We start from the raw sequence: 12830 nt of genomic DNA on the forward strand, positions 1-12830 counted from the left end.
CACCATGGGAAGCCCAGGATCTCTGACAACATTCAGCTGTTGGATGACTGAGGTGCCGCTGTGAGGACTGGGCCCTTGAGTTGCTGACTTTTCTCTGAGTGGTCAGAAAGGCAAGGTGACCACAGAGCAAGTGAGATGCTTTGGTAGAAGTATACTAAATTCAGCCATTGGTAAGGGCTTCCGTGGAATTTGCTACCAGATGAGAGAGCTGAAGGATTATAGCAGGGCCCAGAGCATGAAGAACAGACACGGGAGGTTAGCTCACCATTTTTTTCTGACAAACAGGAAGCACCGGCTGCTCCTCCATCTTCATCTGAGAGAGGAAAGAGGGAAAACAGAGACAATGAAGAGCCACAGAGAAGGTGAACACACTTAGAGGTAGAGAATTTTTTCTAGCACTACTGGACATTTCAGGTCTGAGAAGGTAAAAATAAACATTGGCCTTCACAAATGGCCTAAAAACGAGTGCTGTATAGTGACGTGACTCCATCTGCTTCACTGTGCTGAAAGCTTCTGAGGACAGCTTTAGCATAGATGATCTTGCACTAATGTAGGTATTTCCCAACATGGAGTTGTGAGAAAGGGGAGGATTTGGAAAGGGAGGTAGGTTTCACGTTCATACCTTTTTGGCAGGTGAGCCATTATCAAATGTTTGGATAATGTTTGGGGGAATGATGGATAGCTGCGTTAGTGGGCGATTTGGTGTGAAATGTGAACTTTAGAGCCAAAGATGAAACAGATTTTAGAATAAAATGTAAAATTTCCATTTAGGGTGCTTCAGGAGAGCTGACTGGGGGTCATTTTATCAGCAAATGGAGAGCACTAATCAATTAAGGCTTTGGTTTTGAACAAGAGATTGGAAATCACTGTGAACATCTCAGTACTCTGTTTAAGGAAAAGCCTCAGGTGCCTGGCTCCACTTCTGATTCCAGCTTCCTGCTAAGGCATACCCAGGAGGAAGGAGATGATGGCCAACCAATTGGGTACTTGTCACCCACATAGGGAACCTGGATTGAATTCCTAACTGCTTTTGGGAGAATGGACATTTTGATGATATTGATTCTTCCAATCCATGAGCATGGAAGATTTTTCCATTTTTTGGTATCCTCTTCTATTTCTTTCTTCAAGGTTTTGTAATTTTCATCGTAGAGATCCTTAATGTCCTTGGTTAAGTTTATTCCAAGGTATTTGATTGTTTTTGTAGCTATTGTGAATGGGATTGATCTTAGAAGTTCTTCCTCAGCCGTGGCATTGCCTGTGTTTACAAAGGCTGTTGATTTTTGTGCACTGATTTTATATCCTGCTACTTTGCCAAACTCTTCTATGAGTTCCAATAGTCTCTTAGTAGAGTTCTTTAGGTCCCCTAAATAAAGAATCATATCATCTGCAAAGAGGGATAGTTTGACTTCTTCCTTCCCAATTTGTATCCCTTTAATTTCTTTTTCTTGCCTAATAGCTCTGGCTAAAACTTCCAGAACTATATTAAGTAGCAGTGGTGAGAGTGGGCATCTCTGTCTGGTACCAGATCTCAGTGGAAATGCTTCCAACTTTTCCCCATTCAATAGGATGTTGGCCGTGGGTTTTTCATAAATTGCTTTGATTGTATTGAGGAATGTTCCTTCCATACCCAGTTTGCTAAGAGTTTTCATCATGAACGGGTGTTGTATTTTATCAAATGCTTTCTCTGCGTCTATTGAGATAATCATATGGTTTTTCTTCTGCAGTCTGTTACTGTGGTGTATCACGTTGATTGTTTTGCGAACATTGAACCATCCCTGCATCCCAGGGATAAATCCCACTTGGTCTGGGTGGATGATCTTTCTGATGTGTTGTTGCATTCTATTGGCCAGAATTTTATTGAGGATTTTTGCATCTATGTTCATCAGGGATATTGGTCTGTAATTCTCTTTCAGTGCTGCATCTTTCTCTGGCTTAGGAATTAAGGTGTTGCTGGCTTCATAGAAAGAATTTGGGAGGATTCCCTCTTTTTCGATTGTTCTGAATAGTTTGAGAAGAATTGGAGTTGGTTCTTCTTTAAATGTCTGGTAGAATTCAGCAGTGAATCCATCTGGTCCTGGGCTTTTCTTTGTTGGGAGGGCCTTTATTACTGTTTCAATTTCTGTCTCAGTTATGGGTCTGTTTAGATTTTCTATGTCTTCCTGGTTCAATTTAGGTAGGTTGCATGTGTCCAGGAATCTATCCATTTCTGATAGATTTCCCTGTTTGCTGGCATACAAGTCCTTGTAGTAATTTCTGATGATTCTTTTTATTTCTGTGGTGTCTGTTATTACGTTTCCTTTTTCATCTCTGATTTTATTGATTTGGGTCTTTTCTTTTTTTAGTTAGTTGGGCCAATGTGGTGTCAATTTTGTTTATTTTTTCAAAAAACCAGCTCCTCGTTTGGCTGATTTTTTGTAATGTTTTTTTTTTTTTTTGATTCAATCCTGTTGATTTCTTCTCTGATTTTAATTATTTCTCTTCTCCTGGGCCGGTGCCGCGGCTCAGTAGGCTAATCCTCCGCCTAGCGGCGCCGGCACACCAGGTTCTAGTCCCGGTCGGGGCGCCGGATTCTGTCCCGGTTGTCCCTCTTCCAGGCCAGCCCTCTGCTGTGGCCAGGGAGTGCAGTGGAGGATGGCCCAGGTGCTTGGGCCCTGCACCCCATGGGAGACCAGGAAAAGCACCTGGCTCCTGGCTCTTGCCTTCGGATCAGCGCGGTGCGCCGGCCCAGTGTGCCACCGCGGCGGCCATTGGAGGGTGAACCAACGGCAAAGGAAGACCTTTCTCTCTGTCTCTCTCTCTCACTGTCCACTCTGCCTGTCAAAAAATAAAAAAAAAAATAAAAAAAAAATTATTTCTCTTCTCCTACTAGATTTGGGTCTGGCTTGCTGCAGATTTTCTAGATCCTTGAGATGAACTGAAAGCTCATTTATTTGGTGCCTTTCCAATTTCTTGATGTAGGCACCTATTGATATAAACTTTCCTCTTAACACTTCTTTTGCTGTATCCCATAAGTTACAGATTCAATGCAATACCAATCAAAATACCAAATACATTCTTCTCAGACCTGGAAAAAATGATGCTGAAATTCATATGGAGACACAGGAGACCTCGAATAGCTAAAGCAATCTTGTACAACAAAAACAAAGCTGGAGGCATCACAATACCAGATTTAGGACATACTACAGGGCAGTTGTTATCAAAACAGCATGGTACTGGTACAGAAACAGATGGATAGACCAATGGAACAGAATAGAAACACCAGAAATCAATCCAAACATCTACAGCCAACTTATATTTGATCAAGGATCCAAAACCAATCCCTGGAGTATGGACAGTCTATTCAATAAATGGTGCTGGGAAAATTGGATTTCCACGTGCAGAATCATGAATTAAGACCCCTACCTTTCACCTTACACAAAAATCCACTCAGCATGGATTAAAGACTTAAATCTATGACCTGACACCATCAAATTATTAGAGAGCATTGGAGAAACTCTGCAAGATATATGTACTGGCAAAGACTTCTTGGAAAATACCCCAGAAGCATAGCAGTCAAAGCCAAAATTAACATTTGGGATTGCATCAAATTGAGAAGTTTCTGTACTGCAAAAGAAACAGTCAGGAAACTGAAGAGGCAACCAACAGAATGGGAAAAAATATTCGCAAACTATGCAACAGATAAAGGGTTGATAACCAGAATCTACAAAGAAATCAAGAAACTCCACAACACCAAAACAAACAACCCACTTAAGAGATGGGCCAAGGACCTCAATAGACATTTTTCAAAAGAGGAAATCCAAATGGCCAACAGACACATGAAAAAATGTTCAAGATCACTAACCATCAGGGAAATGCAAATCAAAACCACAATGAGGTTTCACCTCACCGCGGTTAGAATGGCTCACATTCAGAAATCTACCAACAATAGATTCTGGAGAGGATGTGGGTAAAAGGGGACACTAACCTACTGTTGGTAGGAATGCAAACTGGTGAAGCCACTATGGAAGTCAGTCTGGAGATTCCTCAGAAACCTAACTGCTGGTTTTGGTCTGGCCCAGCTCTGGCTATTGCAGGCATTTGGTGGGTGAACCAGCAGATGGGAGGTCTCTCACCTCTCTCTTTCTCTCTGCCTCTATGCCTTTCAAATTGAAAAGAAGAAAAAAAAAAAAGGAAAGAAAAAGAAAAAAAATCTCAGAGGTCTGAGAGTCATTGATGCCTATAATTCTCTCACCAGAATAACTCACAATGGTGGAGCCATCCCTCACCTCCACTGATCCTAACTTGTATCCACAGCCATGGATAGAATTCACTGGTTCTGTACATTAGCTAGAATAAATAATTACATCTTAATTTCATTACATGTAATTAACATGTAGCATTTCTATTAGTTGTGAAAACAGGAGACAAGACATGATAGCAGTATAAATATCTGTGACTTTGTCATGAATAAAAATAACAAATATTTTCCTATCAGATCACAGTAGGTACTGACATTTCAAAATATCATTGATGTTAATTATTGCTCTGAGATTATGCTGGTTATTAGACTTACAGCTGTTTAATATAATACTTTATTTGTGATATTACTATGTCACAAATTTATTCTTTTTACTAATGGTATTTCAATGTGATTCACTTTCTTTGTAATCCTATCTATTTTGTGCATTTAAGGCATTATTCTGGGACTGGTGTTTGACACAGTGGTTTTTGTTTTCTGGTTTTGTTTTGTTAAGATTTATTTATTTATTTGAAAGGCAGAGTTATAGAATGAGAGCATCCACAGGTCCGCTCCCCAAATGGCCACAGTAGCCAGAGTCTGGGCCAGGCCAAAGCCAGGAGCTCTATCTGAAACCTTCACAAGGGTGGCAAGGGGCATAAGTACTTGAGCCACCTTCCACTGCTCTCCCAGGTGCATTAGCAGGGAACTGGATCAAAAGTGGAGCAGCTGGGACTTGGGATTCAAACTGGTATTGTAGGTGGTGGCTTAACCCGCTGCACCACAACACTGGCACCCTTGACACAGAGGTTTAGACTCTGCTAGCAATGCCTGCATCCATATTGGAAGTACCTATGGGTCCTGGCTTTGCTTCCTGTTTCTGCTTCCTGCTGATGCCTCAAGTGAGGGCTCAAGTAGTTGGGTACCTCCCACCCACTTGGGAGGCCTGGGTAGAGTTCCAGGTTCCTGGCTTCAGCCTGGCACAGCTGTGGACATTTGAGAAGTGAGCTAATAGATGGAAAATCTCTCTATTCCTTTCTCTCTGCCTTACAACTAAGTAAAACAAGAAATAAAAATAAATTAAAAACACATAATTCTGATAAGAGATCCATGGCCCAGACACTTTAGGGTACCTCTTTCCAGTGCCCCGCTATTCCCTGGATCACACTGAGTTCTCTCAAAGCTCTAAGCATTCTATGTGTGTGACAGTTCTAGGAAGCAGCCCAACCCATCAAGAGCAGGACCAAACAGGCTGTTTTCTCCAATAGGCACCATAGAAACAGGCAGAAGGCCAGTGAGCTCCAACAATGCCATCTACAGAAATGCTTGAAACAGACCTAGGGGAAAGAAATCATTTGCACTAAACTAAAAAATAAAGCTACAGATGTGAAAACAATAAATGTCTAATTAAACATTCTAACAATATCGCAAGTCAAGCTCATCTGTTGCGAAATGTAATATTCATAAATATGTTTGCATTTGAAAAAAATTAGATCTGATTTTCTCACTTTTCAAGAAGTCTCAAAGTAAACATGATTATGAAGAAAGGCAATAAAAAATTAAAGGTTATTCATAGCTAAATATTTGCCAAGCAGAATTATGAAAATATACCCAGTGTTTTATGGAGGAATAAAATGTATTTATGGTTGTGGAACGTCATGCATTTTAGAATGTTTGAGAGGATGAGGGGTGGGGATCCAAACCGAGAGGGCAGGTCCCAAGTTTCCAAGGTCTCAAAACCACACTGATGGGAAGTTGTTACCTGTTCCCTCTGCCCCGGTGAGGATCACAGCCGGCATGCCGTGGGAAGATTCCTGACATTGGCATCCCTTCCTCCTCCCTCTCATGGCTTTCCTAATCCTCCAGCCAGCCTGCCTCACCCCGTTCCAGGGCACCCAGCTGAGACAGAGGCAGGAGTCCCAGGCTCCACTGTCCTTCCCAGGATTGCGATGGTGGGCGTTCAGGCTTCGGTGGGAGGGTAACTGGGACTTCTCTGACCATCGCTCCACTTGATGGAGGGTGCCTGGACCAGTGTGGCCTAAGACTCCTCTGTGTCTGCTTGTCTTGTTCTCTTCCCATTAGAAACGCTGCGTGTCTGAGCCCCCTCCTGCTCACCTGCCTAAACATACACACACACACACACACACACACACACGCTGTGCTTGTCACCTGGAGTACTCACAAGTTGCACTGAGGGGAGAAATTGTCCTACCTGCTCTTCCATCCACCTGTGCCCATTTGCTGTGCCCAGTTGCTAGCCCTGCTGCTCTTCTCTTTCTGGCTTTACCATAATAATATAATAATGCTTTCTATAGTTATTTATAGAGTACAACTTCTATCTAAATTGCTGCTATAAAATATTTATTTATTTACTTATTTGAAAGTCAGAGCTACAGAGAGAGAAGGACAAAAAGAGAGAGTCTTGTGTCTGCTGATTCACTCCCCAAATGGCCACAATGGCTGGCCAGGGCTGGACCTGGCCAAAGCCAGGAGCCAGGAGCTTCTTACAGGTCTCCCACATTTGTACAGGGCTCAAGCACTTAGGCCATCCTCAGCAGCTTTCCCGGAGTATTAGCAGACAGCTGGATTGGAAATGGAGCAGCCAGAACTAAAACCAGTGTCCATGTGGGATGCCGGCATCACAGGCAGCTTTACCCACTACACCACAATGCCAGCCCCTCATGTGTTTCATATATACAGTTTTAAGAACATAATGACCTCTCTCTCTGTCTCTACCTCTCTCTGTAACTCTGTGTTCCAAATAAATAAAATAAATCTTAAAAAAAAGGGGGGGGGGGGGCGGGGGCGGCGCTGCGGCACAGCAGGTTAAAACCCTGGCCTGAAGCACCGGCACCCCATGTGGGTGCCGGTTCTAGTCCCAGCTGCTCCTCTTCCAATCCCACTCTCTGCTATGGCCTGGGAAAGCAGTAGAAGATGGCCCAAGTGCTTGGGCCCCTGCACCTGCATGGGAGAAGCTCCTGACTCCTGGCTTTAGATCAGCGCATCTCCGGCTGTTGCGGCCATCTGGGGAGTGAACCATTGGATGGAAGACCTCTCTCTCTGTCTCTACCTCTCTCCTGTAACTCTGTCTTCCAAATAAACAAAATAAATCTTTTTTTAAAAAAGAACATAATGACACTTCCCATTGTGTCCTCCCTCTCTTCCTCTGTTGCTGTCACCCTTCCTCCTCCTTCCTTTCTTATTTTTTTTTATTTTTTGCAATGACATACTCTCAACTTACTGCATAATCACAAGCTTAATCCTCCACTAAATAAAGAATTCAACAAGTAATAAGTAGAAAAACTACTGTTCCAGAGTATAGACAAGGGCTATAAACAATAATAAAATATCAAAATATCAATTTCATTCGTATACATTGCATTTTTTTGTACTCTGTATTTTAGTTACCACAAATCAGGGAAAACATATGCTATTTGTCTTTTTGGAACTGGCTAATTTCACTAAGCATAATGGTCTCCAATTGCATCCATTTTGTTGTGGAAGATGGGATTTCATTCTTTTTTATGGCTGAGTAGTATTCTATAGTGTATGTGTACAATTTCTTTATCCAGTCATTAATTGATGGATATCTGGGTTCATTCCATATTTTAGCTGTGGTGAATTGAGCTACTATAAACATGGGGGTACAGATAACTCTTTCATGTTCTGATTTCATTTCATTTGGGTAAATTCCCAGGAGTGGGATGGCTGGGTCACATGGTAGATCTATTTTTAGATTTCTGAGGAATCGCCATCATGTCTTCCATGATGGTTTAGATTCCCACCAACAGTGTATTAGCTTTTCTTTGGCATATTCATATTGTCATATTGTGCTTTTGAGCCACTAATAAATTTAAAATAAGGGTAATTTGAACACAAGCACCATGATTCTGAAACAGCCAATCTAATCATTGAGATGTCTAAGTGACTACCAGGAGGAAAGTGTCTACGGTGTGATGTGCTGTACAAAGGGATGATTTTATGTCCTAGGAAGGATCAAGCAGGACAGCAAGACTTTATCATGCTACTCAGAATTGGACAAAGCGGGTCTACAGAGGATAGAAAAGACATGGAAGTTGTTGGCACAGTCCACATGAGTGAGAATTTGGGTGGTGAGAGGACAGGAAATGGTAGGATGGAAACTTAAGCAAGTCTAACAGGAAAGAGAAAGCCTTAGGCATGTTGGCAACAAAGATGAAGCCAGTGACCATGGGGAAGAAGAAAGTAAGGGTGGGAAGACGCAGGAAGGTGGGGAATAGTGGGGAAGGGAGGGACTGGAGGAGCTGTCAGACCATTTGTTGATCCCCACAGAAGGGGAAGCTGTCAACTGGTGGAAGATCTCTCTCTCTCTCTCTCTCTCTCTCTCTCTCTCTTGTTCTGCTTTTCAAATAAATACATACATAAATCTTAAAAAAAAAGAATGCCTTTCAACAGGAGGTATTAGAAAGAAAAGAAGTACAGAGTGACACAGAGAGGAAGAGAGAGGGGAGTGGAGGGAGAGAGAGAGAGAGATTGAGATTTTCCATTCACTGGTTCACTCCCCAAATGCCCACAATAGCCAGGGCTAGGCCAAGCTGAAACCAGGAGCCCAGAACTCCATCCTGGTCTCCCAGGTGGGTGGCAGAAGCCCAGGAACTTTGGCCATCTTCTCCTGCTTTCCCAGGAGCATTAGCAGGAACTGAATCAGAAGTGGAGCAGCTGGGACTCAAACTGGTACTCATATGGGATGCCGGTACTGCAGGTGGAGGCTTAACTCTCTGAGCTACAATGCTGGCTTCTTTTTTTATATTTCTTATTTTAACATTTTATCAGATATATGCTTTGAAAACATTGCTTCAAGAGTATAGATGTATTTACTTACTTGAAAGGCAGAAATACAGAGAGAGAAGGGGAGAGAGAGAGAGAGAGCACTTCCACTTGCTGATTTACTCCCCAAATGGCCTCAATGGCCAGGGCTGGGCCAGGTTTAATCTGGGAGCCAGGAGCCTCTTCCAGGTCTCCCACGTGGGTGCAAGTTCCCATGTACTTAGGCCATCTTCAGCTGCTATCCCAGGCACATTAGCAGGGATCTGGATCAGAAGTAGAGCAGCCAAGACTCAAACCAGAGCCCATATGGGATGTCAACGCTACAGGCAGAAGTTTTACCAGCTATGCCACAACACCAGTCCCCAAGAATATAGAGTTTTAACAACAGCCCTGTCTTTAAGATTCTACTGCCCAAAGAGATGGTTGTCAAGGAAAAAAATTAATTGTGTCACATAGCTACAAGATACCATGGCCAAAATGCTTTGGGAATATAATATCCAGAGAATGGAACTTCTCAGAGGAAGGCCCCTATAGTTTTTTTAATCCCTCCATAAAGGGGTTACTTTTCAATCACTTTCTTACTCTCCATTGTGTAGGTTTGCCACTGTTGAGTATTTCCTCAATTTTGAAACTCTCTATTGTCATTCATTACCCTGCAAATGATTTCTCTCCCTTTTTCTCAGGCCTTGCTGAATTCCAGCAGATCCATAACCATGCCTTATTCTCTCCCTGTGCCCCGCAGCTAACAACATATGCCATGTGATAAGTACTCAACAAATATTTGCTGAACTGAACTGAATCAAACCTGGCACCACCTTGACAAAGTTCTAACAGTTCCCACTTGTGTTCTTCCTCTACCAGATCCACAGTTCTTTTATTGCCACATTTTTCCTCCCATGCTCCAATTCATTGCTCCAGTATGCATATGAGACAGCTCTTAAATGCCAGTACTTGTTCTGAGAGCCAGGATTCAGCAATAAACAAAACAGGCAAAAATCACTGCTTTGATAGCGTTTACACTCCAAGGTAAGAGGCAGATAACTAAAACATGTAGCATGTTAGAAAGTACTAAGAGCCATGGGGAAAAAATTGGTAGGTTATGAGACAGAATTCAATAAGAGAAGAGTGAATAGTGTTGTGGCACAACAGGCTAAGCCACCATTTGTGATGTTGGCATCCCAAATGATCTCTGCTTCAAGTCTTGGCTGCTCTGCTTCCAATCCAGCTCCCAGCTAATGCACCTAGGAAAGCAGCAGAAGATGGCCCAAGTGCTTGAGCCCCTGCTACCCAAATTGGGGATCCAGATAGAGTTCCAGGCTCTTGATTTTGGCCTAGTGCAGCCATCTGAGGAGTGAACCAATGAGATCTCTCTCTCCTTCTGTGTGTGTGTGTGTGTTGTATAAATGCCTTTAAATAAATAAATAAATCATTAGGAAACCAAATTCAATAAGAGAAGGCCATAGGAAATACGCACGGTGGTGTCCTGTAGCCACAGCTATCAGTAGCTGCAAAGAGCTAATTGTTGGCACACCTTCACTGTTTTCCATCTAGTGGTAGCTTGAAATTGGCCCTAGTGAAATATTGAAAACAAAGAAATTGTCAAATGCTGCATATCAGGATTCTCACACCCCAGAAAACTGGTGTTTAAACATCATTAGCCTACTACACATATACAAGGACTTATTATGGGATTTACCTTTATGCAGTTGTGGGGCTGGTTAAACAGTCTACAGGAGGCTGTTGCTTCTGTGTCTGGTGTTGGTGCCTGAAGTTGGCAGGGCATGTGGTCAGCAAAGGAAGATGGCCATGAAGTAAGGAAAGAAAGATGGAACCCACACAGCTGAGTTGAAACCTTAGAGAATGGACTGGAGCTCTCATCAATCTCTCACCATCTCCAAGCCTCCAATTTCAGTAATGGGGGGAAGAGTCCTGTGGTAGAAACTGATGCCTTTTTCATGGAAACAAATGCACCCATACCTAGCAGTCTGAGAAACTAAAGTGGGACCCTCTGCCAACCAAGTGACTACTAACTGAGCCAGCAGTCAAGCAGCAATGCACTCAGCTGCACCAACACCTTCCACCAGTAAAGTCATCTAAGCATCAACACAGTGTGTCTGTTCCTCCACTTCGGCCTCCTAGGTCTTGTGCAACATGTTCCTCTGGCCCACTTAGCCTCAGAACTCTGCAGAGAGGAGAATCTAGGATGCATAATACCAGCTCAGTAAGGTGGGCACAAGGCAAATACACCACAGTTATGAAAGAGGATGAGGGAGGGATAGAATATTTCATAGCATTGTCAGAGAAGGATTTCCTAAGAAAGTGACACTTGAGTCATAATCTGAAATAAGTGAAGGAGCAAGCATTGGGAATTTTTATGGGTTATGAATACCTAGGCAAAAGAGATAGTAAATGAAAGGCTCTGAATTGATGGCACAGCAGACATGTTGAAAGAACAGCAAGGGAACAGGTGTTTGGCCTAGGAGTTAAGACACTGATGAGACAGCTGTGTTCCATTTCAAAGTGTCTGTGTTCAATACCTGGCTCCAGTTCTGACTCCAGCTTTCTGATAGTGCAGACCATGGGAGGCAGCAGAGATGGCTCAAGTAGTTGGGTCCCTGACACCCTCGTAGGAAACCTGAATTGAATGCTCAGTTCCCAGCTTCGGCCTGGCCAAGCCCTGGCTGTTGTGAGAGCATTCGGGTAATGAAACAGCAGATGGGAGAATTCTGTCTCTAAAACTTTTTTTTTTTTTAAAAAAAAGAACAGTGGAGATGATGTGAGTCAGTGAGGAAGAAAATAGCAAGAGGGGAGGTTATATCATGTGGGGATTGGCAAAAAGGGGCTTGTAGGACATTTCTAAAACCCTGGCTTCTGGGGCTGGCACCGTGGCTCACTTGGTTAATCCTCCGCCTGCGGTGCTGGCATCCCATATGGGTGCCGGGCTCTAGTCCCAGTTGCTCCTCTTCTAGTCCAGCTCTCTGCTGTGGCCTGGGAAGGCAGTGGAGGATGGCCCAAGTGCTTGGGCCCCTGCACCCACATGGGAGACCAGGAGGAAGCACCCAGCTCCTGGCTTTGGATCGGCACAGCGCCAGCCGTAGCGGCCATTTGGGGTGTGAACCAACGGAAGAAAAACCTTTCTCTCTCTCTCTCTCTCTCTCAATGTTCATAACTCTACCTGTCAAATAAAAATATTTTTTTAAAATTTATAAAAACCCTGGCTTCTATTATGTGTCAGGTAAGGATCAAGTGGGTGATTTTGAGCAGAATAACAAGACCAATCAAATTTTAGCAGAATTATTCTGGCTGCTCTATTGGTAATACATTGCATGTGTGGTCAATGGAATTTGGATTGGATATGGGGTATGGGAGAAAAAGAAGAATCAAAGATGAGCACAAGTTTTGGAGCTGAGTGTGGAGAACAAGAGAGCTGCAGTTAACTGCAATTGGACAAACTGAAGAACAACCAAACTTGAATGGAGTGGGAGGAGATCTGCAATTTAGTTTAGACAAAGTTGAAGTTTTCTCTTGGACATCAAGTTGGAGACAATAGTTGGATCTATGAAGCCTAGAGGATCTATATACCCTAGAGTTACCAATTTGAGATTGACAGCCTGCAAATAGTATTCAACACTATGAAATTTGATGAGATAATCGAGGTGTGAACAGAGAAGAGAAGAGAAGAGAAGAGATACAAGGACTGGTCCCTCAGGCCCTATCCACCAAAAGCTTAGGAATCTGAAGGGGAATAAACAAAGGAAACTAAGAGGGAGTGAGCAGAGAGGTAAGACAGGAACTGAGACTGTCATAG

The 12830-nt window shown here is 43.1% G+C and overlaps 1 protein-coding gene across 2 annotated transcripts in view; it reads right to left on the minus strand.

Annotated features, from left to right (window-relative positions):
* The window catches only part of RNF138 (ring finger protein 138), an 80762-nt gene that overhangs the window by 5165 nt on the left and 62767 nt on the right, over positions 1–12830 (minus strand). For both annotated transcript variants that reach the window (XM_070050352.1, XM_070050351.1), the window contains exon 7: positions 10497–10592. In XM_070050352.1, coding sequence (XP_069906453.1) covers positions 10521–10592 — 72 coding nt within the window. In that variant the 3' untranslated portion in view covers positions 10497–10520. The remainder of the gene's footprint in view (positions 1–10496; positions 10593–12830) is intronic.

The sequence above is a fragment of the Oryctolagus cuniculus genome, chromosome 10, assembly GCF_964237555.1.
Source record: "Oryctolagus cuniculus chromosome 10, mOryCun1.1, whole genome shotgun sequence".
Classification (NCBI taxonomy): Eukaryota; Metazoa; Chordata; class Mammalia; order Lagomorpha; family Leporidae; genus Oryctolagus; species Oryctolagus cuniculus.